This window comes from Euleptes europaea, chromosome 6 (assembly GCF_029931775.1).
Source record: "Euleptes europaea isolate rEulEur1 chromosome 6, rEulEur1.hap1, whole genome shotgun sequence".
Taxonomy (NCBI): domain Eukaryota; kingdom Metazoa; phylum Chordata; class Lepidosauria; order Squamata; family Sphaerodactylidae; genus Euleptes; species Euleptes europaea.
In genome coordinates, this window is record NC_079317.1 from 88206958 (window position 1) to 88234506 (window position 27549).

Consider the following 27549-nt stretch of genomic DNA (forward strand, 5'->3'; position numbering starts at 1 on the left):
TCACATTAGCAAAGAAGCTGTTCCAATATCTGCTTTGTTTGATTAAAGGGAGGCTTATTTAGATTTAAAACAAAACAAGCCTTATGTTGAATGCTGGTGTGCTGCCCTGTAGGTATAGTTAGTAGATCTTGCGTAAATGTTTAGGGCACCTTTAGGAATAGGTGCTTGGTAGTTGACAGTTCCAGCTGTATGCCACATGACACTCTCAAGGGATCCCTTGAGAGACCTACACAAGGAAGACTTTGGTCCTGTTGGAGACTTTATTTATCATGACTATTATGAATTCTCTTAGATACATGTAGCTGATGAAGCCAAGTGCGAAACGTGCTTTTGATCTAGACGACACATCCTAATATTTCCTCGTTGTGGCTTCGCCATTGCTGTTTACCATCCAGCTTGTTATATACAGAGAAGAAATAACAACATATTGTGGACAGTATACATTGACTTACCTGGCTTACAGGATGCTTATATTCTTCAATTGAATTTCCATTTGTGCTGGATTCCTTTGATAATTTGTATCTTATTGTACCCTATTGTATTAATGTATATATATTCACTCTTTTGCACCCTTTTCACTTTATAAATCCTTACTTTATTATTATAGTTGTGAGTGCTGTTGTGGATCTCTTCCACTACCTGGCAGTTGGCAACCCTACCCGGCAGGCTTCATTTGGAGGAGTGGGGAATCAAACCTGTTTCTCCAGATCAGAGTTCGCGGCTCTTAACCACTACACCATGATGGCTCTCTAGTGGCTGATCATAGCAATCTCTAGTGGCTGATCATAGTGATTGCAGCCATCTTGTTTTTTGGAAGGAACACACAGCGCCATATGGTGGGTGAGTCAAGTGATAGCAGCTGATGGAGAAATTTCAGAAGTAATATGCCAGACTCTGTTGTAGGGAACTGTGATATCACAACTCAGCCAGGCAAAAGGAAAAGGACACTCACCTCCAAGATGGAGGAGACCCTGACAGCTAGGAAGGCCGAAACATATAGAAAGTACACCAGAGCCTGAAAAAAGTAGAGAATGACTTGAGTGTTTCTAGTACCGCTGCCAGCTTGGAGGATATGCGCAAAGTTAGAGCATGCCTAGCAAAAGACTACCTTACCTGACCGCTCAATGGAAAGGAAATCTGCCCCCAATTTAGATAGGATGAACACCAAAGAAGGTTTGAACAAAAAAGGAAACTACGACGAGTGGACAGTTAGCAGCAGAAGTGGGTTGAAATCACCCAGGAGAGCCTGGAGCAATGCATCCTGCAAAAAGAGGAACATGAATTGCAGGATGAGCCAGCGTCTTCAATATACAGCGGCGCCTCCAAGAGTGAGTCAATGAGAACAAAGTCCAGTCTTCCTCAAGGTCCTTTATAGCAGCGAATTACAAAGCTTTGTCTAAACTCACTCACACATCTGGAAAGTCGACAGTGAGCTCTCGAATTCTGGCAGCAACGGAAGCACGAGCTGCGTCGCAGTATCTTCTTTGTTCAATTAAAGTGAGGCTTATTTAGAAATTGTTAAAAATCCCAATCTTTATATTGAATACGGGATTTTCAATCTTGACTAGACTAATGCTGAGAATAGTAGGTCAGGTGATTCACGTGTGTTGAAGTCTTTTTCCATTTTTGGGTTAACCAGCTGCTCCGTATGATTAGCTGGACCCAATTTGTAAGCCGAGGTTTACACTGCACCCTGCAAACCACAAAGGCAAACATGGTTAAAAAAATCTTTATATTGTATCGCTCATCCCTGACCTTGATGGCCCAGGCTAGCCTGATCTCATCAGATCTGGGAAGCTAAGCAGAGTCGGCCCTGGTTAGTACTTGGATGGGAGACCACCAAGAAAGTCAAGGGTTGCTATGTAGAGGCAGGCAGTGGTAAACCACCTCTGTTTGTCTTTTGCCTTAAAAACCCTATGGGGTTGCCGCATGTCGGCTGCGACTTGGCAGTACTTTCCACTATCATAATGTACCCACTTTTTCTAGTATGTGGCTGTACTAGAAACTTTTATAAAGGCAAATAAACACACTAAATGTGCAGCAAAAGGGTCAGCTCCCTTGGTGTAATTGAAATGTTTCTTTAGCCACTTGGCTACTAGATGAAACTTTCCACATAGCTTTGACCCAGATATGTTTGCTGCTTCTTATTTCAACAAGAATCTGTTATTCCAGACTTATGTTCTTTCAGATTTATTAACCATTATATATGTATGTATGAAGAAGAGGTGGTTTTTATATGCTGACTCTCTCTACCTCTTAAGGAAGAATCAAACCGGCTTACAATCACCTTCCCTTCCCCTCCCCACAACAGACACCCTGTGAGGCAGGTGGGGCTGGGAGAGCTCTAAGAGAGCTGTGACTAGCCCAAGGTCAACCAGCTGGCTTCATGTGTAGGAGCGGGGAACCCAACTCAGTTCACCAGATTAGCGTCGGCTGCTCATATGGAGGAGGGAGGAATCAAACCCGGTTCTCCAGATTAGTCTTCCGCTCCAAACCACTGCTCTTAACCACTACACCACGCTCTCCAGTAAAAGTATGGAGACTTGTATTCTTCCTTTAGCTGATTATATATAATTCTTATGAACATCTGACTTGTAAAGAGTGATGTAAATGTTAGGCTTTAGGATGTCCAGATTAATATGTCATTGACATCTACTTTGGCACCTGAAATGTATCATTTACATTCAAAGTGGGTAGCATCAGTATGTTGACTGCTTCACAATTTCCTATAAACAAGGTCTAAATTTTAATTGTATACATAGCATTTCCTACATATAGACTTTTGTCGCTTTAAATATGTATTAAAGGAAAGAATATTGTAACATATAATACTTAAGACAGTCACAATGGCTCTTTTTGTAGAAGGCAGTAGTTACAGAACTTTTCCTGTAAATATATGTCGTCTTTGTCTCTTCCTTCAAATCACTCTTTGAAACTTAACTTTTCAATTTGATATTTGGTTTCCCCCCGGAAACCAGTTCTTCGTAATTCCTAACTATCACAAAGTTTTTAAAGTATGTGCCAATGATTTTCCCACCTGCATCCCTCCTGTCCCCTTTCTCTTCCTCTTTCCCCCCCTCGTTGTTTTAGACTGTAAACCCCTTCAGGACAGTGACCTGTCCATTTTAACCAAACAAAACTCTGTACATCTGTACAGGTGCTGTGCTGTATACATTATAATTTTATACTCTTTAGAGTATGATGTAGTTGGCAGCATTCAGACTTGGACTGAATAAACCTAGGCTTCTCTTCTTTGAAGCTTAATGAATAACCTTGGGCCAGTCTCTGTTAGTGCTGTACTTCACAGTGTAGTTATATGGGGGGAAACCACGCATTGCCTTGAGCTCCGTGTATGAATGATGGGATAAAAATATACTGTTAGCATTTTAAGGGTTTTCATTGTTTTTCGAAAGAGAGGTACTAAGCTGAAGTAATTATGAGGTTACTTAAAGTGAAACCACAAACCACAATTTGACTGTTTCATGTTGAAACAGTATGAAACAGCTTAAGTAAGTCTCTCCCTTCAAACTTTCACTGGTTGGTATGTAAGGTTTAGCCTGGATGAAGACTATTCTGAGAATGTCAAAAATATGTCATGATACTTCTAGGATGAGCAGGAAATGAAGCAATGATTTTAAACTTCTAAATGTTAGGTTTAGGCTAAATATTAGGAAGAAATTGCTAAGGTATAAGGTTGTGGAATCTTTGTTAGATTAAAAAAAGTTTTCAAAGACCTAAGATCGACATAGAGGACATTTTTTCATAGAGCAGGAGGCTGGATTAAAAGGTTGATTGGATCCCTCCTAGTTCTGTGATTCTCAGTGATGTCACAGTGTGTAGGAAAGGATATAGGGGAAAGGTAGACTGTACAAGTGGACTGAATGTACTGTTTTATAAATTATAATGTTAGGATATTTTTAAAATGTGGCTTTTAAAGATAGGATTGTTCTGCTCCTACTTTTTAATGATAAAATTTTGCTTTATTTAGGGATTTCCTATTGACTAGTTTTAGTAGTAGTTAAGATGGAAACCAGCCATTTTTTAAGAAGTGTGACTTAAAGCATAACACTAAGACTTGTTTCAAATATCCCATAATTTGCCATTATGTGAATGAATCCAGGTACCCATCAGGCTCCCTCCTCATGTACATCAAAACAACAGTTTGCTGTTTAGGGTGGACTTATCTATAATTTCAAGATTTCTCTGTAAACTGTGGTTCCATCCTGGTTTGGAGTTTTAGTTTTCAAGGAAAGCACAAACCAGGCTTTGGTTTGGGCATAGATTGCTGCATATATAGGGAGGAATGGGGGGGTGGGGAGAGACCATTCAAGTCTGATGGTCTTCTGTATTCATTCTCATAGTGAACTGGCTTCAAGTCTGTTTCTGAGCTCAATTTGAAAAACTGGTTTTGATTTTTAAGCCCTGAGTCCAGAATATCTGAAGAACTGCCTCCATCCATATCAGCCTGCCTGGGTTTTGAGAGCCACCCATACTGTCATCATGTGGAAACTGGCCTTATCAGAAGTTAGGTTGTCTGAGATCTGTAGAAGGACTAGGGCAGGGTGTGCTGGCCAGCATCTGCAAATAGTGGCTGGGCTTATTAGCCAATCGTTTTCTGCTAGCCATTTGTGAAATTCATTTCCAGCACAGTATTCACTGTAACAATAAAAAAAAAATTAAACATAAAAAATGAAACACTTCCTCTTCGGTGCTTGCTGTCCTCAGACTTACTTAAGTCATGCCTCAAAACATGATCAGGCCATGATGATCTATGCTGTGGTCACATCCGGGTTAGATTACTGTGATCTGCACTATATGGGGCTACCTTTGGAAATGATCCAGGAATTTCAATTGGTCCAAAATGTGGCAATCTGGCTACTGTCATGGATTAGACGCAGGGATTGTCAGCCCTGTGCTGAAAGAACTGCACTGGTCACCAATCTGTTTCTGGGGAAAAATTCAGAGAGTCCTTTCCTTTAAAGGAGCTAAACAGCACAAGCAACAAAGCTTTTGAGGCAGATCTTAACTGGCAGACTAGAGAGTCCAGGGAGAACACCTTGGGTGGAGATAGAATTTGGGGCATGTGTTCCATGAGAGCACACAGTTATCAAACTTTAAAATTGATACAGCATAAGAGGTGATTGTAAAAATACCCATGCTCCTCACACTTTACTATTCATGGTGACACTTAGATAATAGTTTCCTGTTCATTTAGCCCCAAACTTAGTACTCAGTGCTATAAGGCATTTGTGCGATACTGTGGAGGTTCATGAGTAGGTGAGCTTGCTGCTCCTTTAGTGTGAGTTTTATTTCATAGACCTAGCATTTGCCATGCAGTTCATCTTTTGAATGAAACTAATGCTGGGCCTTGCCACTCGGGATCATATTATAATAGACAGAGTGAGAGACAAAAGATTGCAGGTGTGTATTTTCAAAAGACACCACTGCTAAACATATTGCACATGAGATGTTCATTTCTTGAAATATTAATTTGAACTGTGGCCACAACTATTACAGGTCTTCGGCTGCTCTCATCCTATTCGGTAATGCTGTTAACTCATTTTTTTAAAACTTATTTTACTGTTGTACTCCCCCCCCCCCCCAATGAGAATGCATCTCTAAGACTCCCCAATTACTTGGAAGGAATTATTCTTGTGTCTGTTTGCATGCTGACGCAGCTGTGTTTCTGCAATTTCATGTCATTTATGACTTTAGTAATGTGAAATGTGAACTCCCTAAATATAAACAGTAGTATTGAAAATGATGCTGCTTTATTTCAGATAAGGTGGAGAACTTTTTTATTACAACAATGTGTTCTGCTGCTGACCTATCTTATAATCACACTGGAAGCAGTGCCTATAGATGTAGACAAGACAAAAGTGCAAGGGGAAGAACAAGTAGAAAGTGCAAAAATAGATAATCCGGTAAGTAAATTAATCAATTTCCCCCCTTAATGTTACCAACTTTTTCATCAGCACCATAAAAAGTGTATTGGCTCCTGGTAATATTTTTGGAATCAGAAAGAAACACAGGTATACCGGTCAGTGCCACCTGCAATATGCAGGGCCTGTGTTCATGTCCTTTTGTTTTTTGACCTACTAATTTTAGCAGCATAGTGGGGGTAGAGAGATAAGAAAGTGGAATCAAGGAAATGAAATAATCTTTAATTTTTTTGTTCTGGAAGGCAGCGTTATTTTTTTATATATAAGCATCTAAGTTCACTGGGTTTAGAGAAAAAAAGATTGAGGAAGGCTATCTGTTCACACCACTTAAATCTTTACCAGACTATCAGAAAGGAGAATGTTGTATTTCCTGTCCCATCCTCTGTGGATAATGATTTTTAATTATTATTTACCTGTAAGCGATTTGACACACACGTTTAGCTCATTGTGATGGCTTGGCATGCCATACTGTTTGTCATGCTGTTGAGCCCAGATAGCTAGATCCCTAGAGTTAGTGAGTGTGGAGGGGAAGATATTGATAATTCTCAGCTGATCTCTGCCCCTAAGTCATTGCAAGGGAATTGGCTGGGGGCAACTGTTTATGCACCCCACCATTCTGTACTTGGTGAGTGGTGATCCGTCTTCAGCCAGTGAGACCATGTCATTTGCTGAGTACTGATCAAGAATTCTCCAACTGGGCTATTGGTTTTCAGATAGATTTTCTTTGGTGAATGGGACATTAGAGTGTCAGTTTGCACCCAGCTATCTTTTAGCAAGAACCCTCAATTACCTGACCCAGAATTCACAAAAATTTGTCACTGGTTTATTTCTGAAAGGACAGGAATCAGGAAACAATCTCTAATTTCTGCCTTCTAATACCATATGTGTCCAGGGGCTCCTTGCTATCACTCCATATGTTTTCCAGAGCAGAAGAACTTCGAAGGGAAACGGTAATGAATTGTGGCTCAAATTAAGCCTGGTAACAGTAGAAAAATCCTAGCTATAAAATCAGTTCAGTCACAGAGGAAGCTATTCAGAAAACTTTCAGAATTTGCTATTGCAATGATTTCCATGAAAGTATATCATTTCATCCGATTTACTCTGAAGTATCTCTGTGGGAAAAGAAACACGTCTTGCCTTCTCTCTGCTCATCATTTCCTTTTTAAATGTCTTTTTAAAATTTTATTAAGAGAAAATGAGAATACAACAACGAAGGAAAACGGAAATACAACAACAAAAGAAAATGGAAATATAACATTACTAAAATACTCCTAATACAAATTCTTGAGAAGAAACTTAGACCGTTCTGCTAATATAACTAAAATCTCCATAACAGTGAACCAAGCACTACTCCATCTATTTATCTAAAATCCGCATGATTATCCCTTCCCTCCCTCTCTGTGATTTACACATTGGAGTCTTTTTTCCATCCTTGAAATTGTTACATTCCAGCGTCTTTGCTCATAATTTCTTTACTAAACTGGTATTTATTTTATTAAAGGATACTGGCCTTTATTATGATGCATACCTCAGGCAAGTGATAGATGTTCTGGAGACAGACAAACATTTCAGAGAGAAGCTTCAGACAGCTGATATAGAGGAAATAAAGGTATGTGCAATAGCCTACAGATCTGAATTAATGCAAGGGTAAGTACAGTGGCATCTACAATGTATCGGCTGTAATTGATGTCAGTGGAAGAACTAAGCACATGCTTAAGTTGCTGCTACTGAAGCCTTTCATACTTAAAAGTGCTTAATATTATGCCATTTTTTTTAAACTACAGCTTTTATTTGGATTATACCAAAAGCCCGTAGGCCAAACTGAAGGCTACAGAGGTTCTTTTTACGCAGTATTTATCCAGAAGTATGCATGTTTTGCCAAAAAGAATGTTTAAAAGGAGCTTACTCTGCATTAAGCAGGTATTCTGCAGGTGGGTGTAGGTGTTTGGCAACTGCTACCTGTGCTCAAGAAGCTGAGTAAGTAGGAACTGCCCAAGCACCACAGAGAGAACGGTGGGAAGGTATTTCCAAATGCAACATAAGAAAGCAAAAACAACAGCGACGTCTCTGGTAGGCTTATAGTAAATTTATGCAGAAAGCACAGGGAAAAGTATGCTACAAATATCCTGTTACCCATATTTTCATACTGCAAAAACTGTGTTTTTAATTTAAATAACCGTCAAATCTTCATACACTCCTACAACTCTTGTGCAGACTCTCAGATGATACGCAAAACATTTCACCCACATAAATCAGGAGTCTCTTTAAAGTTCCAGTAAATGCTCTGTTTCAATTGATTTTTCTCAAGGATGAGTGCATGAGCGGGTCATACCAACTTCAGCATTACAAGGACCGATAATAAATTAAACAGAAAGGAACCGATTCTATTCCTGAAGCTGCTATTATACTTGATTTAAATGACTTTCTCTTTAAAGTGATGTACTACTTCTTCATTGAGAACTTTCAGTAGGATTATTTATTGGTGGTTGTTCAACCAACTACATTTTTTTAGCCTCGGTGAGGGGTGGGAGGCAATCCTCCCAACACCGACTGACAGTAGGTAATATGTTGCAAATATATTTTTCTCTTGTGCATCAGATTAAAATATGTTGCATTGATTCTGGCATGTGTATTATCTGTGCCTTTTGGTCAGTGAGCGTGGAAAGGAATCGGTACCTTGATTTGGTGCCTACAGGAGAAAATGATAAATGGATAGGTTTTCTCTTGTAATCATCAGAAAGTGGCTTATTGCCCTATGCATCTAGTCTTTCTCCAGCATCTTGAAACAGGTTTTACATTCAAACCCAAGGACCCGCTAAATGCTTGATGCACTGCTTTCTACACAAAGAAAGTGTTTTAAGGAGGGATCTCTACCTAGATTGTGTGGCTCTTTTTGGCACACTAAGTGCCAAACTAACATTAGATGTAGACGGCTAACATTAGATGATCTTGCCCTTCCCACACTCCAACCTGATGTAATTGCATTCCACTGAGGAAGATGGTTGAAAAAAGGTAATGCTAAATGAGAGCTTCCCATTTAGAGTAAACTAACTTAATGACATGGTGGCAACAGTTCTAGCTGAAGCCTCCTACTAAACTGGGGCACTAGATGATCCTAGTTAATTCAGTCCCTGTTCAGTACATACATGACGGCCTACTCGCTTGTGAACTGTGGGCTGGAAAAGCTCATACGTTGCCTGCTCTAGCCTCGCCATGGGCCAGCGTGGTTTTTCAGAGATTCAGAATATTAGATGCTTACTTGCAAAACCTTTCAGGAAAGTCAGAAATGTTTCCGCAGGTAATGTGGCTTTATTACAACAACAATACAATCTCCTTTATTGGCATAAAATCGAAACATGGGGTGTCTACATAGTAACACAGAATTGTTGCAGCTGAGCATTTCTGACAAGGTTACAACATAAATAGATAAAAGGATGCTAAAATTAGTAAAAGCCCTCTAGTTGACTTGCTGGCGAACATTCACAGCAAATCTCAGAAGTTGTGCCACTTTCTCCAATGTAGCCGGAGAGTGATTGTTCAGTAAAAAAAGAGCATTAAGAAAATCAGGAGAATTTGACTTTTTTGTGTGTGTGTCAAAATAGAGCCTAAAAATTTGCTGCAAATTTCTGCATAAAATCTACAGTGGAATAAGACATGTACAATTGATTCAATGCAGTTGTTACCACAGGGGCAAAGTCTCTCTGAGAGAGGGTTTTGTCCTGTTGTCATGCACAAGGGTTGGCTTGAAGCATTTGTTGAACCATTGCCACGAGTACTGTGCCACTAATACACTTGTATGTGGCTTTATCCTTGGGTGCTAGCTTGAGAACATGTTTCTGATAGCCCAGATATGTGTTTGCGCAATGGTGTGTAATTCATTAGAGGATGTTTCTGTGCAACCTTCTCCAAGTGTTCGTAGTTGTTCATTATTCTGTTAGCAGATGCATGGAGCCAGCAGCCCGGGGCATCTCTCTCTGTGGGTATCAGACATAAGCTGTTCCTTGAATGCGAGGGAACTCCAATATGATGGTTTTTACATGGAAGGCTTCCTCATTTGCTTTAGCTGAAAGGAGTGTGGTTTGTGTATTTCATTGCCGTTGAATGTGCTGAACTGTATTTTCTTAACCCTGAAGTAAAAGGGGAAGCCCTTTCATGCAGAGGAATTGCACTGTTCAAACTCACTATACACTTGCATTCATATTTAGAAATGGACAATATAGCCTTCCATTAGCAACACGTCTTTTGTGAAATACAACCACCTTGCATGAATGTATCAAGCATACAGCAGTCCTGCAGTTACCTTCTAGAAAAGTAACCACAAGAATCTTTCTGATTTTTTTGTTTGGTTCGCAGAGTGGCAAGTTAAGCAAAGAGCTAGACTTAGTTAGCCATCATGTGAGAACAAAGCTGGATGAACTGAAAAGACAAGAAGTTGCAAGATTAAGGATGTTGATTAAAGCCAAAATTGATTCATTTCAAGGTAAGAATGCAAAGTAAAAATAGGACAGAGCATACATGAGTATGAAGCAAGCAATTATTATTGTTTCTCCCTTGTTTCTATCAACAGCAGAGATTAAAATTAGAAAGGGGTGAGTGTTTGTGTCTGTTTTTTTCCATTGTCAGATAACACTACTTGCACACTGGGGAGAACACAATAGACTAGCTCTAAGAAAATAGATAAAATGAATGATTAGAGAGTCATCTCTTGATGTCTTGGTTTAAAGAAAAGAAAGCTAGCTAAGGAGGTTTTCACATATTTTTGTGGGATTCTCAACATTTTCTCTGAGTTTAGCAAATCTGTTTTCCTCACAAAGGATTAGCAACATGCTTGACTGGATAACCATTGATCATAACCACTACGTTATTGATAAAATGTAAAATATGCATCTTGTTCAATTATTAAAAGCTACAAAGAATGTTTTTCAAAAAGAAGGTATAGCTGTAGGTTTTAATTAAGTAAAATATGCCCTTGTAAATATATCCTGCCGCGTAACATGCATAACAGTGGTGTGATATCTTTTAGGATAAAACTGCATTCAGTTGTTCATTTAAAGTATTACACTGGTCATGCAGTTAAAAAGCATGATCCATCTCAAAACGTTTCCACAGTTTAAAAAAATTGTTTGAGGAGAGGGATTTTAAAAGATCACTGTGTGTGCAAAGTGCCATCAAGTCGCAGCCGACTTATGGCGACCCCTTTTGGGGGGTTTTCATGGCAAGAGATGAATAGAGGTGGTATGCCAGTGCCTTCCTCTGCACAGCAACCCTGGTAACCTTTAGAACTGTTCTGGCTCACCCACTGGAAACATGATAAAATTGCTTTGGGGAAGGTATGATGTAGATATAATATTACTCACCATTAACCAAGGTTAAGTGACTGGAAACAAGCACACTTCCTCCTTTTTCCTCCTGGGTGAGCATTCCTTCAACTCTTCCTTTCTCTACTGATTTTTAAGCATAATTAAGACTACCAGGTGTCGAAGTTGGTTTTGAACACCCTGGTTTAAGGGAAATGGAGATGTCTTAATTACAGTTAAAGGTGTCTATGTAATACTTAAATATGGTTAGGAACAGTGTGTGTGTGTAAAGTGCTGTCAAGTCGCAGCCGACTTATGGCGACCCCTTTTTGGGGTTTTCATGGCAAGAGACTAACAGAGGTGCTTTGCCAGTGCCTTCCTCTGCACAGCACCCTGGTATTCCTTGGTGGTCTCCCATCCAAATACTAACCCGGGCTGACCCTGCTTAGCTTCTGAGATCTGACGAGATCAGGCTAGCCTGGGCCATCCAGGTCAGGGCTTGGGAACAGTGGGGTGGGGCAATTTGTGCCCAGAGGAAAGGGAAGAAGCTTGGGGAAGGTATCTGTCATTCCCGCAACTTGCGATGACTATGCCTGTTTCAGTTGCTGAAGTATTAGAATAGTTACATAAGGTCAGTGAAAATATCTTTAATGTCTGTCTTTGAAGTTCAGTGGAATCTCTAAAAATTTTAACGGTAGCGTTCTGTGATTGTTGGTATCCTCTCATCTCATAAGATTTTTGTGCCTTTGTAGGTACACACCTTTTGAGGCCTCACATCATGAATGTTTTCTGAAGTAAGCCTTAAGAGCCTACCTTGTTAGGTATATTGTGCGTATATATAAAAGGCATTCGGTGTGTATATATATTAAAAATGCATTCATTTGAACATTTCTCCTCTTGTGGATTATTTTCAGATTCTGGCATAGACCACCAATCCCTTCTCAAGCAGTTTGAGCATCTAAACCACCAGAACCCTCACACTTTTGAAGCGAAAGACTTAGACATGCTGATCAGAACTGTGAGTGTTAAGAGCAATTGTTTTACCAGATGCTTGCCTGCTATTTTTCTAAAGCAAAGACTACTTTTTCCCTTGGCGAGCTCTGATTAACTTTCATAGTTACTTCAGAAGTCATTGTCTGAGAATCTAATTTGGCTCTGTAATGCAATATTGTTCCACAGACATTCGCATGTACTTAAAAGCAGTCTGTTCATTTTTCTGGTAATGCCTCTTGCGAGTTTCACCCTTGTGCCAATATGAGCAGCCTTAGGTTTTTAGAGCCTTTAGATCTACTTCTGTATTGACCTATGCCAAATAAACCTCCTAAATGTTGTCTTCTCAGCTGTTTAACTGTAACCAATTAAATAGCTTTAAAAATAATAATCTTAACAAATATATTTCAATTAATGTGCATGCTGCAAAAATATCAGTGTATGTTTTTGTGATGTTAAAGGAAGCAGAAGCTCTTTACAATGTAATAAACAAAAGCTGGAACAATAGGGGAGGAAAAGTCATCTTTTGTTGTTTTATTTGTGTCTCCCCCCCTTTTTTTTTGCTGTCAAGTCACTGCTGACTTACTGCGACACCTTAGGGTTTTCAAGACAAGAGACATTCAGAGGTGGTTTTCCATTGCCTGCCTCCACGTCACAACCCTAGTATTCCTTGGAGGTCTCCCATCCAAATACTAGCCAGGGTCAGGGTTGAGAGTGTGTAACTGGCCCAAGGTCACACGGCAAGCTTCCATGGTACGAGTGGGGATTCGAACCTTGGTTTCCCTGGTCCTAGTCCAACACCTTAACCACTACACCACACTGGCTCTCTTGCTCCCTATTACTTTTATATATTTGAACCAGAATATTTAAACCAGAATATTTCCTGTAGCTTCAAAATTTTTGGAAATTTTACATCTGCTGAATATAATACTACATGTGGTTGAGCCACATTTTCCCCCAAAAAAGCGTGATTCCTCTCCACCTGCATTCTCAAGTTGTATGATATCAGGAGTACTGTACCACAGACTTTTTCTCAATGTCCAGAGTAGCTCATTCCTGCTCCTAAATGTAGCTTACTTAGTAGTAATTCCACTCAAAGTGGCCATAGGAATAGCCATACCCAAATTGGAAGTTGTAATACATTAGATAGTTTGATCCCAGTTACCCAGTTTGATCCCAATGGATTGAAGCCCAGAGTGACCTTCTCGGGGAGTGGGGGAGGGGGAGGTCAAGAAATCTTTAGAAACAGCATGGGGGGCAAAGTAGGAGTGTGCAGTGGAAGGAGGAAATAGGTGGGAATTGCTACCATCTCTTCTGCTAATGGAAGTGCTATTATGCTGGCTGAATGGTCATGTAGGATCCAATGTGGAAGATTTGTTACGTTACTTCTGTTGCATATTCATTATCATTCTAGATACCCTCATGTAAGTGTGGCTGCAGATGTTTGGAGGAAGGAAGTAGTTTGTGCATTGTAGCGCAGCTGTTGGCTTCATTCAAACACCACTACCTACTCAGTACAAGCAGTTTCATATTTGCAGGCCACAAGCGACTTGGAAAATTATGACAAGGCCCATCATGATGAATTTAAGAAGTACGAAATGATGAAAGAACATGAAAGAAGAGAGTACTTAAAGACGCTGGATGAAGAAAAGAGACACCAAGAGGAATCCAAGTATGAAGAAATGAAGAAAAAGCATGGTGATCACCCCAAAGTTAATCATCCTGTAAGAGCACTGTTTGTATCAATACCATATGTATACCAAACTCCATGGTAGTGGCATCTATGCACTTACGTTATATGAAAAATACAGAAGGATATGTGGAAAATAGCATTCAAATGCACTTGACCTAATGGTTGAGTGTCTATCATTTTTGTTATTGATTTTACTAGGATTCGTTCTATTAATTCTTCATTTTACTGGTTTCCAGTTTCTTGTTTATTGGTGAAATCTAAATTAATGTAAATATGTTCCTGCAGGGTGTCAGGAAGATATTTTGTGCTTCTTTTTAAAAATTCATTTGTTTGCGGGTAATCTTCATATTAACCTTTCCTGTGGCCCATGATGGCTGATTTGAGTGCCTCTCCTTTAGCCCATGATGGTTGTCAGTTGACCATAGATTCTAGAAGCATTGTAGAATTATCATTCTTAACACTAGATATGGTTCATCCATTCCATATTTTTATCATTCTTTGGTGATATTGTAAAAGCTCGTACTAAAGATGCTGAAATCAGACTGTATCTCATCACAATGGATAAAAAATGATGTGTGTTTTGTGTGTGAGTAATGATTAAGTATGTTTTTGAAGCCTGTCTGATAAAAGATGAAATGGGTTTAACAGCAGATTACAAGACATTTCTGTGTACTTATTTTGGTTCCCTACTTATAGGGAAGCAAAGACCAACTGAAAGAGGTATGGGAAGAAGCAGATGGGCTAGATCCTAATGACTTTGATCCAAAGACGTTTTTCAAGTTGCATGGTAAGAAACATAATATTTCCTGGAAAAAATTAACAAGTGAAGCTGCTGGTAGGTATTTCGTTCTCCTGATTTAAGAATACTGATAATGGAGAAACTAGTCCCCTTGACAGACCAGAAAACCTACCCTGCAGCGTAGAGCCGTCTTTCCCAAGCACAGAGCTATTTTCTTGTTACTTCTGAGCCATTTCCTAGGCCTCAGCTGGGCCTTTTCTGTTGTCTGAAGCACAGCCATGTTTGAATCATCCAGGCTTTTCTACCTTTCCTAGAAGCACAGAGACAGCTTGTCTCTCCAGAAAGAAGAATTAGCAAGAGGTAGCCAGGATACTGGCTCATTGGGCCTGATGGTCACTTGCTTGTTACGGTAGACAAGATCCTCTGGAAGCCTGCCATAGAAGAACATGCAGTTTCAAAAGTCCAGATAAGACCCCAGGAGGATCTGTCCTGTTCTATCCTCCCAAAATACCTGCAAGACGCAGTGAGCATGCAGATACGCACATGTTCATCACTACCAGCCTGATAAAATGTAGGCGTGGGGAGGAGTTAGCTTGGATGCCTCATAAAAGGAAGACTCCCTAAGGTAGCAAGGGGTCAACCCTCTCCCTGGGTGCAGGAGGAGCTGCTGCTGACTGGCCTTAAGAAACCAAGGCATCGTAGCAAGCTAATAGGACAGGTATACCTGACTTCTGTCTGTGTGTGTTTCTCTGTGGCAGATGCTTTCCTGCCTCAAGGGGTGGAAGGGACTTAGCCTTTTGGCCTCCCTATCCCCCCTCCCTTTATGTACTGTCATCAGCCTATACTTGGGGGGCCCTGACTGCTTCTTCAGGCCCGCTATGGCCCTGTGCCCTTTAGGAGCGCAATTTGTTTAATTCAATCAATTAGTAACTAGGAACTGGCTTAAAAAAGTTTTAATGTTTGTTATATATGGTTTTATCGAGTTGTACATTATTGATGATGTTAGTCGCCCTGAGCCCGGCTTTGGCCGGAGATAGAGGGTGGGGTATAAATCGACAAATAAATAAAATCCTCCATGGATCTAGTTCATCACTATTTAAGCTAGGAATTATTGAACCATTCCACTGTAGTGAATTAATTTTGTTTTATGCGAAGAAGTACTTCTGTCTGTCTTGAATTGACTGCCCATCAGTTTCATTAGGTGCCTTGAGTTCTCATAATTTGTAGGGAGAAACTTCATTTTTTTTTATCAATCTCTATCATGTTCTTCTTCAGTCATCTTTTTTTCCAACAGAGAAGCCCCAAACTCCTTAGCCTTTCTTCAGAGGAAAGGTGCTCTGCCATTTATTCATTTTGGTTGACCTTTCCTACACCTGTTAATAGCCTGCAGAAGCTTTGTGGTTATCAGGCAGTGGATGGAAAATCTCCCTGCCATGCTTTATCCAGTATTATATTACTGATGTTAGTAGAGTTACTATTGTAGGAAGTTCTGACTAGCACCTATTGAGCATGAGTACTAAATTTTCTGTGAATTTATATTTGCATGTGCTTTATTTTTTTATAGATGTCAATAGCGATGGTTTTCTAGACGAGCAGGAGTTAGAAGCCCTGTTTACTAAAGAGGTAAATATGTCTAACTGGAATTTTTTTGGAACTGCTGAAGTCCCTTGTTGCATTCACAGAAGATAAGCAATATAACACCAAGCAAGTGCAGCCTAGGTGTGGGTTGCTGGGGAGGAACATCTGGTGTTCTATGTCTCGTAATTTGTTCATTGGCTGTATCTATAACAGTTCATGCTTTTCCTGTTCATTGCTGTCTGATGATTTGGGACTTCCCTCTCTGTAAAAATGGCAACAAGATGAGTAATTCTCTGTGCTTTGAAAGAGCTGCTTATGGCTAAACATACAGAAGGAAAGGCAACCTACAGTAGGGTAGGAGAGTAGCACGGGAGCTGTTAAGACACAAATTAAGAACAGTCTAAGATATGGATCTACATAGCTGTTATGACAAAACTCCTGTTTATTAAAACATGCCAGAACATGTAATTCAGCTACTTCTGTAGCGGGCTTAAAGATCCTTACAAAGCTTGGAAGAAGGCTAATTGAAATCCTTTAAGTTCCTGCCACTGCTTTGCGTATGTCCACTAGACATCTAGGTTGGAAGTCTCATCAACACAGAGATAATAACCAACATGATTGCAGTGACACTGGCATTGGGTTGCAGTTCCTGGCATCAATACAATCAATCAGTGATACAAGTTGGGGCATTCTACAGGGCGGAGGGGGAGTTTCCTTGCCATCTTGCTGTCATCCATCCCAAGCATGGGCACCTGGAAGACTAAGAAGATCTTATTTCAGCATATTCTTACATGGACTAGAGCCTGCTTCTTCAGATGCTTATGAGTAGATTGTTTACAGCCTTGTTTTTTAAAAAATAATATATGCACATCTTTCCCCAATATTATTCTTTTTTTCAAATCTGTATGTGTGAGAGAATATGAAATGGCAATAATCTCACACTGATGAAATAATATTCTATGCTGAAGATGTAAATACTACGTTAATTTCTATGCATTACTATGGTAATAGTACATCATTATATTATGTGCAGCAAATATCAGAAAAGTGTAATATTTACCATATTCTGATATTCATAGTAAAGGTAGTAAAAATACTTGTGTATGTGTGTGTGTGTGTAAAGTGCCTTCAAGTCGCAGCCGACTTATGGCGACCCCTTTTGGGGTTTTCATGGCAAGAGACTACAGAGGTGGTTTGCCAGTGCCTTCCTCTGCACAGCAACCCTGGTAATCCTTGGTGGTCTCCCATCCAAATACTAACCAGGGCTGACCCTGCTTAGCTTCTGAGATCTGACAAGATCAGGCTAGCCTGGGCCATCCAGGTCAGGGCAGTAAAAATACTTACTTGCTTATATTCATTTGGTACTACAGTCTTTCAAAACATTTTGGAAAAATCTGTAGATTTAGCATTGATTATATAAAAGGTGGCACCAAGAATAGCTACCATTTACTATTTAGGCTGATGATTTTCATAGGCTACCATTATGTAGGTAGTATTCGCATCTCCTATCTTCTCGATAGGAGAAACCTTTAATTCAAGCAAGGCTTACATGGATATTCTGTTCCTGCAGATGGTTAAAGCTTAAATTTCCTGTGGCATCTAGATATTCCACTAGTCGTATTAACAGGATAAGCATGGACTTTAAATAATTCGATGTTATTCATGGTGAAAAAATAATAAACATGAATATAGAATAAATACTGACATTGTTTGTAAAGTGGTAATTTTTTTTTCATTTCATAGGATGAAAATTAAATCTAAACATTACTTTTATATAGCAAAACAATTCCAGGTATGGATGTTCTGTTCTGATTACGGTAAATACCTTAAAGTGTATTTTTTTCCTGGTTTTAGCTAGAGAAAGTCTATGATCCCAAAAATGAAGAAGATGACATGGTAGAAATGGAAGAAGAGAGGCTCCGAATGAGAGAGCATGTAATGAATGAGGTGAGGTCTATAGATTAATAAAGCGTGCAACATGATTATTGAATGCCCTCAAACCACAAGTAAAAAAATTAGGGCATAAAAACATCATTCTAGGCAAGGCAACTTTATTTATGTAGGTTTTTAAAAATATATATATTTGCAGGCAGTAGCAAAATACCAACTTTGATTAGAGCCTATATTGGTGAATCTATTTCTCCTCTATCAATTTTTTTTTTTTTTTAGTCTTCAGGATGGAGGAGGAATACTTCAGTTATTCAACCTAAGTGTGTAGGGGGCATGCCTATTTGCTGTGTGACACTTTTTAAGCGCCTGTGGATAAATCTAGGGGTCCGAGATTTTTTTTTTCTCAAGATGAGACAAGCAGTATAAAATATTCCTTTGTTGGCTATCAGAAGCCATTTTAAGTTGGGAACAGGGACTTTCTAGTCCCTGTTCCCCACTTAAAATCTGTTTCCTGTTTGCCCCTGAAAGTTCTGAATGTGCTCCTCAAGACTAGTTTATCTCCCCACAAGAGGTTATGGTCCCTTCGGGGAACACCTTTAACAAACAGTTGTGGACAAAATTCTGCTGATACTGTATGTTGTTCAATGAATTGGTTCTCCATTTGACTCACTGCATTTTTGCGTCAAATGTGTCAGAGAGGGGCTGTGGCTCAGTGGCAGAGCATCTGCTTGGCATGCAGAAGGTCCCAGGTTCAATCCCCGGCATCTCCAGTTAAAGGGGCTAGGCAGGTAGGTGATGTGAAAAGCCTCTGCCTGAGACCCTGGAAAGCCACTGCCGTTCTGAGTAGACAATACTGACTTTGATGGCCCAAGGGTCTGATTCAGTATAAGGCAGCTTCATGTGTTTGTACACACAAGTTGTCCCGCCCATCAGTTATTCCTTTAACAATAATGGCACTTTTCCAGTTGCAATGATAACTAGAATTACATTTATTCACATAAGTGCGCATCCAGAGGACGAGCGTGGGCTTTTTCGTAAGGTGATAAGTTTTGTAAAAATATGCCTATGTCAGGGTGCAGCACCCATGTGCGTTGGGCTTTGCTAAAGAAGGTCTTCCCCCACCCTTTCAGCACATGTGCAGGCTTCACACCAGGCTGTTTTGGGGGAACCAAGAGATCTGTGCATGCCCCATATTCCAGTCCAGCCCTCCCCTTCCACTTGGTCAAGTAATGCAACCAGTCTTGGGTTGTTCTGGTTGCTGCATCTGAGCACACACATGCTCAGCCTGTGATGACAGAGGATGGAAGAAAGGAGGGCTTTAAGCCTTAGAGGCTACACCTTTCTGGAGAAAGATCATGCATAGTGTGAAAGGTCCTCGCTGAGAGCTTAAAAGCAATGCTGTGTTATACTGTCTGCTGTTTGTCCTTCAGTGGTAGCAACACATTTTCCTCACTCGATTTGGAAATTTCTACTTTTTAGCCATCCTTTCCCTCTCAAAAATATGCAGCATTGAAGTAGTGTTGGCCCTTGTACAAAGCAAGGATGCGTTTCTCAGTATGCAATTTATTTTAATTGGGGCATGTCGTACATTTTCCATGAAAGCACATCGGGTAAAACTGAATATAAATGCAGGTTTAGTGGCTTAATGTATTTTTTATCTGCTTGTATCTCTTTTGGAAGGTTGACATCAATAGAGACCGGTTGGTAACTCTGGATGAATTCTTGAGAGCTACAGAGAAAAAAGAGTTTTTGGAGCCAGACAGCTGGGAGGTAACAATGACATTTTTCAAGTGGAACGTGCTGCAAATGCCAGCCTGACAAAACCAGCAAGCAGCCTGTTTTTCTCTAACTTCTGGGGTTTTTTTTCTCCCCCTTCCTTGTGTTTATCTATGTGCCATTATTAATGGTTTTATCAAAATTAAAAAGTGAATAGGGAATCCAGGGACACTGTACACATGAACACATGAAGCTGCCTTATACTGAATCAGACCCTTGGTCCATCAAAGTCGGTACTGTCTACTCAGACTGGCAGTGGCTCTCCAGGGTCTCAGGCAGAGAGGTCTGTCGCATCACCTACCTGCCTAGTCCCTTTAACTGGAGATGCTGGGAAGTGAACCTGGGACCTTTTGCATGCCAAGCACATGCTCTGCCACTGAGCCACGGCCCCTCCTCCTCACTATTATGTTCAATTAAAGGGCTTTTATCCAAAGACTGTATTGTTAGTATTAGTTATATTACAGTGGCCTATGGCTATAAACAATAAAGTTGAACTAAACTGATCAGAGAGAGAATCCTAAATAAGGTACTTCTACAATTAAACGACAGGTACTCACTTAAATAATCCATTTGTTGGGACAGTATTTCTGTTTTTGCTGACAGTTGGAACAGAGGAGACATTCAGCCATAGATGTCTTTGAACAAAGGACAAATTTAGGCTTAGATCCAATGGAGCATGTCCTTGGGTGGAAACCACCCACGAAGCATAACTGTTTTTCCTTCCCCCTCCTGCTGTAGCCTGAAATGTCCCCCCCAATCTTTTAAAAAATTGCCTTTATTTATACAGCAGAGTTTAGGCTACTCTCCCCAAATCCTGAGTTTAAGGTAGAACAGTAAGCATTAAAATACGTTCTGTATTTGGAAGCTTTTCTCTGTATGGTCTATAGAAGATCTCTATAGGACTCTGTACTTAACAATAGATAGGAAGGAGTACAAGGAGACAGAGCCTTATTGATCTCCTCTGCTACAAAAAACATACCATGTGCAGAAGCCACTTTCTGTTCATATCCAGTTTCCTAGGTCCCAGAATGTGCATACTGGAAGCTGGGGGAAGGGGGAAAATACATTCAGCAAAAAAGAGATGCAGTAATAGATGCAGTCCTGTCTGATGGTGCCAATCCTTTGTTCGGAGGCAGCAAAAATTTGGTATAATTTGTGAATTGAGGTCAGTGCAGGCAAGAATGGGGAGACTGAAGCTCCCTTTCTTTAGTAGATTCACTTTTGGGGAAACGCTAGTGCTTGCTATGTAATATTGCAGCTAGAGTCCTTATCAGTAGCTTATTCAACAAGAAGGGTGGCGGCAGTTTGCTCTTTTCCAGCCATGCAGCTGTCCAGGTGTATGAACCATACAAACACTGAACAGACAAGACAAACTTGAGAAAGCTTGCTCTTCCTCCAGGAAAAATTTGGCTAGTGTGCTCATGCCCTAAAATAGTGTGAAGTTTGCATAATGAATTCTGTTATCACATATGTATTAGAAGGCATTTTGGCTATGCGGGCCTATAATTCTATGATTCCTTCTTTTTTCCCCATTGAGATCCTCCTTTAAGTTTGGTTCTTTTGCTTTTAAGACTCTTGACCAACAGCAGCTCTTCACTGAAGAGGAGCTGAAGGAATTTGAAAGTCACATTTTCCAGCAAGAAGATGAACTGCAAAAGAAAGCAGAAGAACTTCAAAGGCAGAAGGAAGAACTTGAGAGGCAGCAAGACCATCTTCAGGCTCAGAGACAAGAACTCCAGCAGGTACTGTTACCAGGGCTGCAAGGATTCTTGCAGCTTGAAAAACCGACTTCATTGTAAGAAAGTCTTAGGAGTTTTGCATAGTCTATCATACACTTCTATTTTGAAGTGTAAGGATGTGTCACTGGCCACCAAGACTAGATTAATTCATGCCATCGTATTCCCTATTACTATGTATTGGTGTGAAAGCTGGACAGTGAAGAAAGCTGATAGGAAGAAAATAGATTCCTTTGAAATGTGGTGTTGGAGGAGAGTGTTACGGATTCCGTGGACCTCCAAAAAAACAAATCAGTGGGTTATAGATCAAATGAAGCCTGAGCTGACCCTAGAAGCTAAAATGACTAAACTGAGGCTATCGTATTTTGGTCACGTCATGAGACAACAAGAGTCACTGGAAAAGACAGTCATGCTAGGAAAGGTTGAGGGCAGCAGAAAAAGAGGAAGACCCGACAAGAGATGGATTAACTCAATAAAGGAAGCCACAGCCTTCAATTTGCAAGATCTGAGCAAGGCTGTCAAAGATAGGACATTTTGGAGGACTTTCATTCATCGGGTCGCCATGAGTTGGAAGCGACTTGACCGCACTTAACACACACACACACACACACACACATATCAGCTGGAACTTCAACAGACAAGTACTTGGCGTCCTGGAGAGTATGAATTCCTTTTCCTTTCTTTCTTTGCTCCTATGACCTATAGGTTTTGAGCAGTTATTTCTTAGAGGAAAATATGATGAAGAGATATTTGGCCATGGCCAGTGTTATATTTGTATCTCTATCCATCAGCAAAAAGGGGACTATTTTGTCTCTTGTTATGGGGGCAGGAATTCTCGCCAATATGGAGGTGATCCATTTATCTCGGTGGTGTTTAAGGAGGGGGCATTCTATCATCTTATGAGATAATGTGTCAATTCTATGATTCTAAGTAGGTATTCCCAGAGATAAGAATAGAATAAGTGCAAGAACAGGAAACCTAAAATATTCTTGTGTTGTGTTGCTTTTTTAATAAATTTTATTTTGATTTTTTAGTTACCTATTTATAGTCCACCTTTCTCACAGATACATCAAGTTCTTAATTTTGTTCTTTATTTCTGTTGTTTAAGTGCCGCTTTTCTGTTACGCTATATTTGGGTTACCAAAGATTCCTGTTTTGCTGAGCTCATTGGTCATGCTGACAACCGCATAGTCCTGTCACAGTACTGTGTAAACAGCAACCTGATTTGTTCCTCTTCCTGAGAATCTGAATTACTTTCATTTTCCCTTAGACAAGTATTTTGCTTTAGTCATAATGCAGTAAAGCTAAATTTAAGTTTCCAGTCTGACAGAATGTTAAATAGAGTCCAGATGTGCTGCATAAAAGGATAGTTATGTTACAATTTGGTTAGCAGATTTCTCATCTCATACTATGTATTTGTGATCATCCAATAGGCTGTACAACAGATGGAACTCAAGAAGTTACAGCAAGGACAGCCTCCTTCAAACCCCAATGGAGAACTAAAATTCCAACCACGTATGTAAATTAATTTTTGAGAAACACAACTATGCATATTTCCGTTTTCAGGAATTACCAAAGCCATAGACATCCAAGCTTACGATGTCGGAAATGTATCTTTTCATTGTTTCCTTTACCAGCCCTTCACTGCTAATAAAAAAGCCCTCTTGTTTTTCTCCCTCTCCCATAATACTAGAACACAGGGTCATCTGCTAAAGCTGGAGGGTGAGATTCAAAACAGATAAAAGGAAGTATTTTTTCACACAACGCATAGTTAAATTGTGGAACTCCCTGCTCCAGGATGTGGTGATGGCTGCCAGCTTGGAAGGCTTTAGGAGGGGAGTGACATATTCATGGAGGAAAGGAGTATTCATGGCTATTAGAATGGATGCTAGTCATGCTGCATACCTATTCTCTCTAGTATCAGAGGAGCATGCCTATTATTTTGGGTGCGGTGGAACACAGGCAGGATGGTGCTGCTGCAGTCGTCTTGTTTGTGGCTTCCTAGAGGCACCTGGTTGGCCACTGTGTGAACAGACTGCTTGCCTTGATGGGCCTTGGTCTGATCCAGCAGGGCCTTTCTTATGTTCTTAAGCCATTACTGGTCACCTATCAATTTTCCAGAAATAATATCACCATTTATATTTATAGGCTTCATGACTGAAGAAAATGTTAGAATTGTGAGCGGCAAGTTGGATAGAATCATGTATTTGGAAATAACCCAGGGGATCAGCTAGTCCAGCTCTTGTCTTGAGACAGGATATACTTTAAGCACTTCCAGTAGATGGCTTGCTGACGTTTAGCTGAATCCAATCAAAGGTAGAAAATAGGGGCAAAAATGCATGGGAGGTTTTGCCTTGGATTTGCTGCTCTCTAAATGCACATTTTCCCTAGCCAAATTCTCAAAACTCAAAAATAAGCTCCCATGCAGAGTTTTGAGAATTCAGATGGGGGAAATGTGCATCTAAAAGTAAGTAAAGGTCCCCTGTGCAAGCACCGGGTCATTCCTGACCAATGGGGTGACGTCACATCCCGACGTTTTCTAGGCAGACTCTGTTTGTGGGGTGGTTTGCCAGTGCCTTCCCCAGTCATCTTCCCTTTACCCCCCAGCAAGCTGGGTACTCATTTTACCGACCTCGGAAGGATGGAAGGCTGAGTCAACCTCGAGCCGGCTACCTGAAACCAACTTCTGTTGGGATTGAACTCAGGTCGTGACCAGAGTTTGTACTGCAGTACTGCAGCTTTCCACTCTGCGCCACGGGGCTCTTAGAGAGCGGCAAATCCTTTTTGTTCTCTGAAACCAGTTGAAGGCCTGCATTAAAATTGGGTTTTTTTTGTGGTGAGAGTTGGAATTTATTTGAAATCTGAGTCTTTAGTTTTTGTTAGGTTGTGGATTAGGATGGTTGCTAGTTACAGAATAGGAACTGTTTAGAATATTAATTCCCCCATACTGTGGAGGCACCATATTAAGTCGCTTAAGAAGTTCTGGGGCACATTTTCCCTGTGCTGCTTGAGTGTTCAGAATTCACAGTTTTCCAGAAAACAATCATCAGGGCTAACCTGGCACCAACAGCACAGCATTCAACATCCCATCCCCGTCTGGCCATGGAAACGGCTCAGAATGTGTCATCTAGGGCTGTCGCCACAAGGGGGAATAGCAGTTCCAGTTTAGGGGAGTGGAGTCCTAGGCTTAGCCTTTTACTTCCTTGCTGCCAGAAGATTTATTAATGTAGGCAGGAGAGCAGCATGGAAGCTGATGTAGGGTCTGTGTAAGCGCAGACATGAAGAAGGTAACTCAAAAGGATCCTTCTCACTTTAAAATTGGTTGGAGAATTTATTAAGATTTAGATTCAGAATTCCCTGACCTGGATGGCCCAGGCTAAAGTAAAGTAGTCTTACATATGGGATACACAGAATTGTTAACTCTGCTTGTCTTAGTTTAGCTGCAGATAAGTTCAACCACACCATCTTACTTTTGCCTCCTCCCCGGTCACATGGCTAGTACCAGAGTTAAGTAGTTAATTAACATCACCAACCACGGATCTGATCAGTCAATTGAGCTCAGACCAACTCAGATCCTTGGCCATAAAGTTTAGCATTTTCAGTCTTGTTTTGCTCTTGGTGCCTTACTCGTGATTCCTTGATTCACGTTGGACCTTTTGATTTCATACCTGGTTTATGGGTCAGAAATGCTGTCTGTCCATGCTGACTCTTGGATAAGAGTGGACGTTGAATGGTGGAGGACTTCAGCTGGAAAGGGTAATCTGGTAAAACTGAACCAATGCTATTACTGTGTAGTTAGTCTCTTTGATCTAGTTGTATTACTTTAACCCTCACTGTTCACTTCTTTTAGAAATATTCTTACACAGTCTTAATACATCACTTTAATTATAATCTTGTGGTGTTTTCTCTTCAGGTGGCTTCAGTCTAATCCCAGTACCTAGGCCCACGTGGCTACACCTACCGGGTTAATTTTGTGAAACTCGCTCTGCAAGTGGTCTACCTTGCAGGGGTGACTTTCTTGACTTTAATCCCAGGAACATTGGAAGCTTGCCCCTTGGCTTCTGGCTGTTTGGGTAGACAAAAGGGACTGGTGGCAGTTACTAAGACTGAAGTGTGACGACTCATCCCCCCGAGTTTTGTAATTTTTTGTGTTGCTGGCCCATATCGGGAATCTCTTGGCTTAGGGGTTCTTGACAGAGGGTTGTCTTATATTTATGGTCATTTTCATTTCTATAAATATGGTATAATTCAGAATTAGGAACAATTCTAATTCCTCAAAAATGCAGGACATAGAAGTGGTGTGTGTGGGAAGATAAAGTATTCCATTCTGCAGTGTATGTATCATAAGAACATAAGAAAAGCCCTGCTGGATCAGGCCCAGGCCCATCAAGTCCAGCAGTCTATTCACACAGTGGCCAACCAGGTGCCTCTAGGAAGCCCCCAAACAAGACGACTGCAGCAGCACCATCCTGCCTGTGTTCCACAGCACCTAAGATAATAGGCATGCTCCTCTGATCCTGGAAAGAATAGGTATGCATCATGACTAGTATCCATTTTAACTAGTAGCCATGAATACCCCTTTCCTCCATGAATATGTCCAATCCCCTCTTAAAGCCTTCCAAGTTGGCAGCCATCACCACATTTTGGGGCAGGGAGTTCCACAATTTAACTATGTGTTGAGTGAAAAAATACTTCCTATCAAGTGATGTGTGCTGTTGCTTCCATGGCTTTTCTCAGATATAATCCAAATGCAGACCGTAATGAACAATTGTTTGACAGAGTTCTTTGTGTTTTTGTGTGTTTCAGATGGGGCACAACCAGTTGGTAATGCTCAAAACAATCCTGAAGAAAGCAGACAGCCTTTACCACCAGGAAGCATACCAGTACAAGAAGCTGCTGCTAGATCGGATCATGTCCAGACTCACACTTAACCACTTGTGCCTCAACTTTATGCCATAATTTTGGGAGGGGAGAGGGGGAGGTGGCCTGACCCTAAAAACAAATGGGAAATGAGAGTCAACAGGTTCCCTTATTTCCTCCATTTAAAAGTTGGTGGATTCCCATAGATTCACAATCGTCATTCAATATTAAGGTTTTCAGAGACACAAATAACACAGTATGAGCTTACACAGTTGTAGGCTTTAAGGTCTGAAGAGTTTCTGGTTTGGTCACTAGCTGAGAACAGACAACAGGGTATCATAGTTTTCTTGCATGAACCCTAGTTGTTTGACTTCTGTGTGATTTCATTGCCTGGTTGTCATTTTTGTCTTGAAAACCTCCATGTTAAAATGTGGCTTTCATCAGTATCCAGAAGACTAACTGATTTGGAGCCGGGGTGGGGAGAGTTAAGGGGAACGAAATGCGTATCAGTTTTGTAAATGTTGATTATGTCAACTGTCCCTGTTTCTGGAAGGCATAAAATTTCCTCCATGGAGCTTTTCAAGCAAGTCCATACAACAGGGATAAGATCTTTGGCGTTTTCCTAAAAGTGCCAACAATTGTAAACCGGAATCTTGGGACTGTGGACTGTGTTGCTGAGTTCCGACAATCCCTTTTGACTTGGAGACAAAATCAAAACCAAGCCGCCTTTGGAAGAAATTCTGAACATTTTAAACAAGTATAATTGCAGAAGAGAGAAATGGAAACGGAGGCTATTTCTCCTGTTTACAGATGCCCAAGAATGCCAATGTAAGAAGCCTTCAATAGAAATACTGTGCTTGGAGTATTGATTGAGTTGTCTTGATTGTGATAAACTGAATGCATTGAGTCAGCTGGGTGCCTCCCTTGCCAGTCAGCTACCAGGAGGATACTATTGTCCCTATTCCTTTCATAATCTACCAGTTGCATTCATCCCTCTTCAGGCTATGAAAGTGAGCCCTTTAGATGATAAAAAACATTTTCAGAATTA

General features: G+C 40.5%; 1 protein-coding gene across 1 annotated transcript; it reads left to right on the forward strand.

Moving 5' to 3' along the window:
* The first annotated feature begins 1157 nt into the window (after nucleotides 1–1157).
* Nucleotides 1158–26670, forward strand: NUCB2 (nucleobindin 2). Its single transcript, XM_056851945.1, has 13 exons — nucleotides 1158–1328; nucleotides 5781–5924; nucleotides 7444–7551; nucleotides 10296–10422; nucleotides 12154–12257; nucleotides 13768–13953; nucleotides 14619–14709; nucleotides 16226–16284; nucleotides 18094–18186; nucleotides 19810–19899; nucleotides 21477–21647; nucleotides 23075–23156; nucleotides 26448–26670. The coding sequence occupies exons 1-13, from the start codon at nucleotides 1158–1160 to the stop codon at nucleotides 26570–26572; spliced, it is 1551 nt and encodes a 516-aa protein (XP_056707923.1). The 3' UTR covers nucleotides 26573–26670.
* The last annotated feature ends 879 nt before the right edge of the window (nucleotides 26671–27549 follow it).